General features: G+C 45.1%; 1 protein-coding gene across 1 annotated transcript in view; it reads right to left on the bottom strand.

The window, feature by feature from the left end:
- Nucleotides 1-2,645, bottom strand: part of LOC119415815 (cGMP-inhibited 3',5'-cyclic phosphodiesterase A) — a gene marked incomplete at its 3' end in the record, with an annotated part of 137,791 nt that extends 135,146 nt beyond the window's left edge. The window contains 1 exon segment of the mRNA XM_037682988.1: nucleotides 1,722-2,645. Within this exon segment, the coding sequence (XP_037538916.1) occupies nucleotides 1,722-2,645 (924 nt within the window).
- Nucleotides 2,646-2,957: the final 312 nt, after the last annotated feature.

Genomic DNA, 2,957 nt, shown 5'->3' with positions numbered 1-2,957 from the left:
TAGTGTACATTTCAAAAATGTAATTTGCATGAAGTACTTTAAAGCCTTTGAGAATGGAGTCAACTGTCCACTTTGGTCTCTGCTCTGCTCAGACTAGCCATGAGCTCATCAATTTGATCAAATTCAACTTTATTTCTTCTAATGTAGGTCATATAAAGAGCTATCTAGAACAGGTAAGATATTAACTGTTTGTTGTGTTTCTACAAGACCCAAATTAAAATAATATTGAACTAGTCCTTAATTTGCTCTGTTCTATTTGATGATTTTTAACCCGTAATGTAAAAATTTAAACCAACTATTGAAGCCATTTATTTTCTTAATCGTTTGATGTATTTTCAATTCTGAATAAAAACTGATTTATATTTGTTTGCATTTTATTTGTCTATATCTTTGCAACTCTTATTTCCAATGAGTAAATGGCAAAAAAAAAAAAAAAGTATAGCTCGGTAAACGTTCATACTCTTTAAAGTCCCCTCTTGTTTTATTTATTTTTGAGATTAGATGTGAAATGCACCAGATATGGAGCAATGAAAAGATCTATAAAAAACAACATAGATGACCCACACATGGAACCTTCCATTTCAATCATTTCTAGGGTTACCTGGTTAGAACGGCCTGTCATTTATAACACTTTGCTCAATATTTATTCCATAATATCAGTCAGTTTTTCTCTCCAGTAATATTTTATATCAATTAATCCAACCTTTATTTAGACAGGTTAATCCCAATGAGTCTCGGGGACTCATTGTCAAGAGAGACCTGAAGGTTGGACTTGTAAGAATACACCTCGGCTCTATTAAGTTTTACACAGATAGGATGCCACTAAAATACTTTTTTAGTTGCTAATCCTGAGTTTTGTCTCAAAGTAAAGCTCTGAGAGCTGAGGGGGCTTGCAGCCCCTCATCTCCCAGCATCTTATAACTTCATCACTCTAAACATTTGGTCCATGCTCAGCTTGCTCATTGATCAGGAGTCAGTCCAAGTTTGTTGAAGGTACCCTCTCTTCACCCCCCTCCTTCTGTACCAGAGCTTTAAACATTCATATCGCTGATGTAAAAACAGAGAAGCTCTGAGATCATCCAGGAAACATGTCTGACATGGTTCATTAGAGATAAGATGAATCACTCACATTATATTCTCAGCTTTTCTGTCTCATCGGTGCATGAACGCACAGGTTCAAAAATAGCAAGCCATTAGCAACAAAAGGTTAAATTTGGTGCTTAATTTAAAAGAGCAGAAGACATGGGACATGAATTATAAAACATGTGCACGTGTGCTCCTCTGTTATCTGACCTGCAAGATATGTTTAATAAAAAAAGTGTACAACATGGGGAGGTGTTGTTTTATAAAGTGACACTTACTGTGACCTGAAACATAAATAACATAAAGAAGAAAATTCTCGACACACTGACTCAGTAAAAGACTAAACTGCATAACAATAATAGTAATAACACTTTTATTACTCTAAGTGCAGTGGATTATTATCACATTGTTATTATTCTGTGACCTGCATGTTTTAGAGTCCACAGCTTTATGAGGCAAAATCCCCCCAAAATAAAAAAAAAACTAAATAAAAATAAACACAATAAAAGTAAAACAGTATATTGAAATGAGAAGTTGTGGCCACTGTGGGTTGATGTTTTGCCACAGACCCCAAATGCAGCACGAGGTGGAGAAACAAGGCCGAGATAGAAGAGCTGAACTGGACAGAAACTTCTTACCTGGTCCCTCTGGATGCATGGCAAAGAGGTCCGACGATGGCACTTACTGTTGGCCTGACTGTGCGCCATGTCGGAGGCGATAACAGAACTGGACCTCCTGCGCCTTTTAAATACGGGGATCTCGTCCCTGGCTCCAGTCACGGGGGTGCAGCCCTCCTCGCGCGTCCCTTGTTTGGGAAGGAGCCTGTCAGCATACCTCGCCAGCAGGATGCCCAGCACTCCGAGCAGGTACGCCACGTACGGTCTCCAGGCGGCGCGCACTTTGTGCAGCGACAGGAGCGAGAGCGTCCGGACCAGGCTGATGAAAACGATCACCGACGTGCCCCGGTTCAGCCGCGCTACCATGAGTGCGCCAGCGGCCACGCACACGAGCACGACCACGGCCGCGGCGGTGACCGAGAGCAGTTGCTCATCCGTCCCGTCCAGAAGGGACCAGGCTGCGAATTCGCCCAGGTGGCACAAGGTCAGGAGGGAGAGGACGGTCTGGATCAGCACCCCGCAGCGGATCAGGTACACACCGACCCAGAAGAAGGCACATACGAGCGTGAAGAGCGGGGAGAGCGCACTCCAGCAAGTTTGCAACAGCTCGGCTGCGCAGCCTGAAACAAAGTGGAGGGGGGATGAAAGGGAGAGTGTGTGTTCAGCTCTGCTGCTGCTGGCCTCAGCTGCTCTCCATTCTGCACATGTGAGCAGCGCGGCCAGAACAACACACAGCGACCCCACACACAGCGCACTCCGGACGCTCTGGGAACTCCATATTTTTGTTAACATCAGCCCCGGCCACGTCTGGCAGTGTCGGTCACGGTGCTGTGGGGTGGCGCGTGTTTTCACATAACCATTGCGATCCGGTGCGCTGTGGGCTTTTTCACAAGTGCCGCCGCTCTGCGCACCGGTGCCGCGAGCTTCTGCAGACACCGCCATCATCCCTCCAGGCAGTTATGAAGTATGAGGAAGTCTATAATGTGCCCATGCGGGTGCTGTTATGGAGCAGCAACAAAATCAACATTAGTCCTTGCGCGCATTTTTGAAAACCGTAGAGCGAAAACGGACCTCTCCAAATTACGCATGGAGATGTGCTGCCAGGGAGCGCATGGTTCTGTGTGCTTCCAGATTTGTGATGAGCTGTTGGCTCAAAACGCTTCTTAAAAAGGAGCCATGATGACAGAGGCTTTACAGAGGTAGCCTACTGCTTCTTTGCGCGCGCACGTTCCTCTTTGACCCTTCGAAGCGCTCCGT

The sequence above is a fragment of the Nematolebias whitei genome, chromosome 10 (genome assembly GCF_014905685.2).
Source record: "Nematolebias whitei isolate Nwh7 chromosome 10, NemWhi1, whole genome shotgun sequence".
NCBI lineage: Eukaryota > Metazoa > Chordata > Actinopteri > Cyprinodontiformes > Rivulidae > Nematolebias > Nematolebias whitei.
The sequence above is the reverse complement of the archived record's forward strand: the minus strand, read 5'-3'. Positions and strand labels throughout refer to the sequence as shown.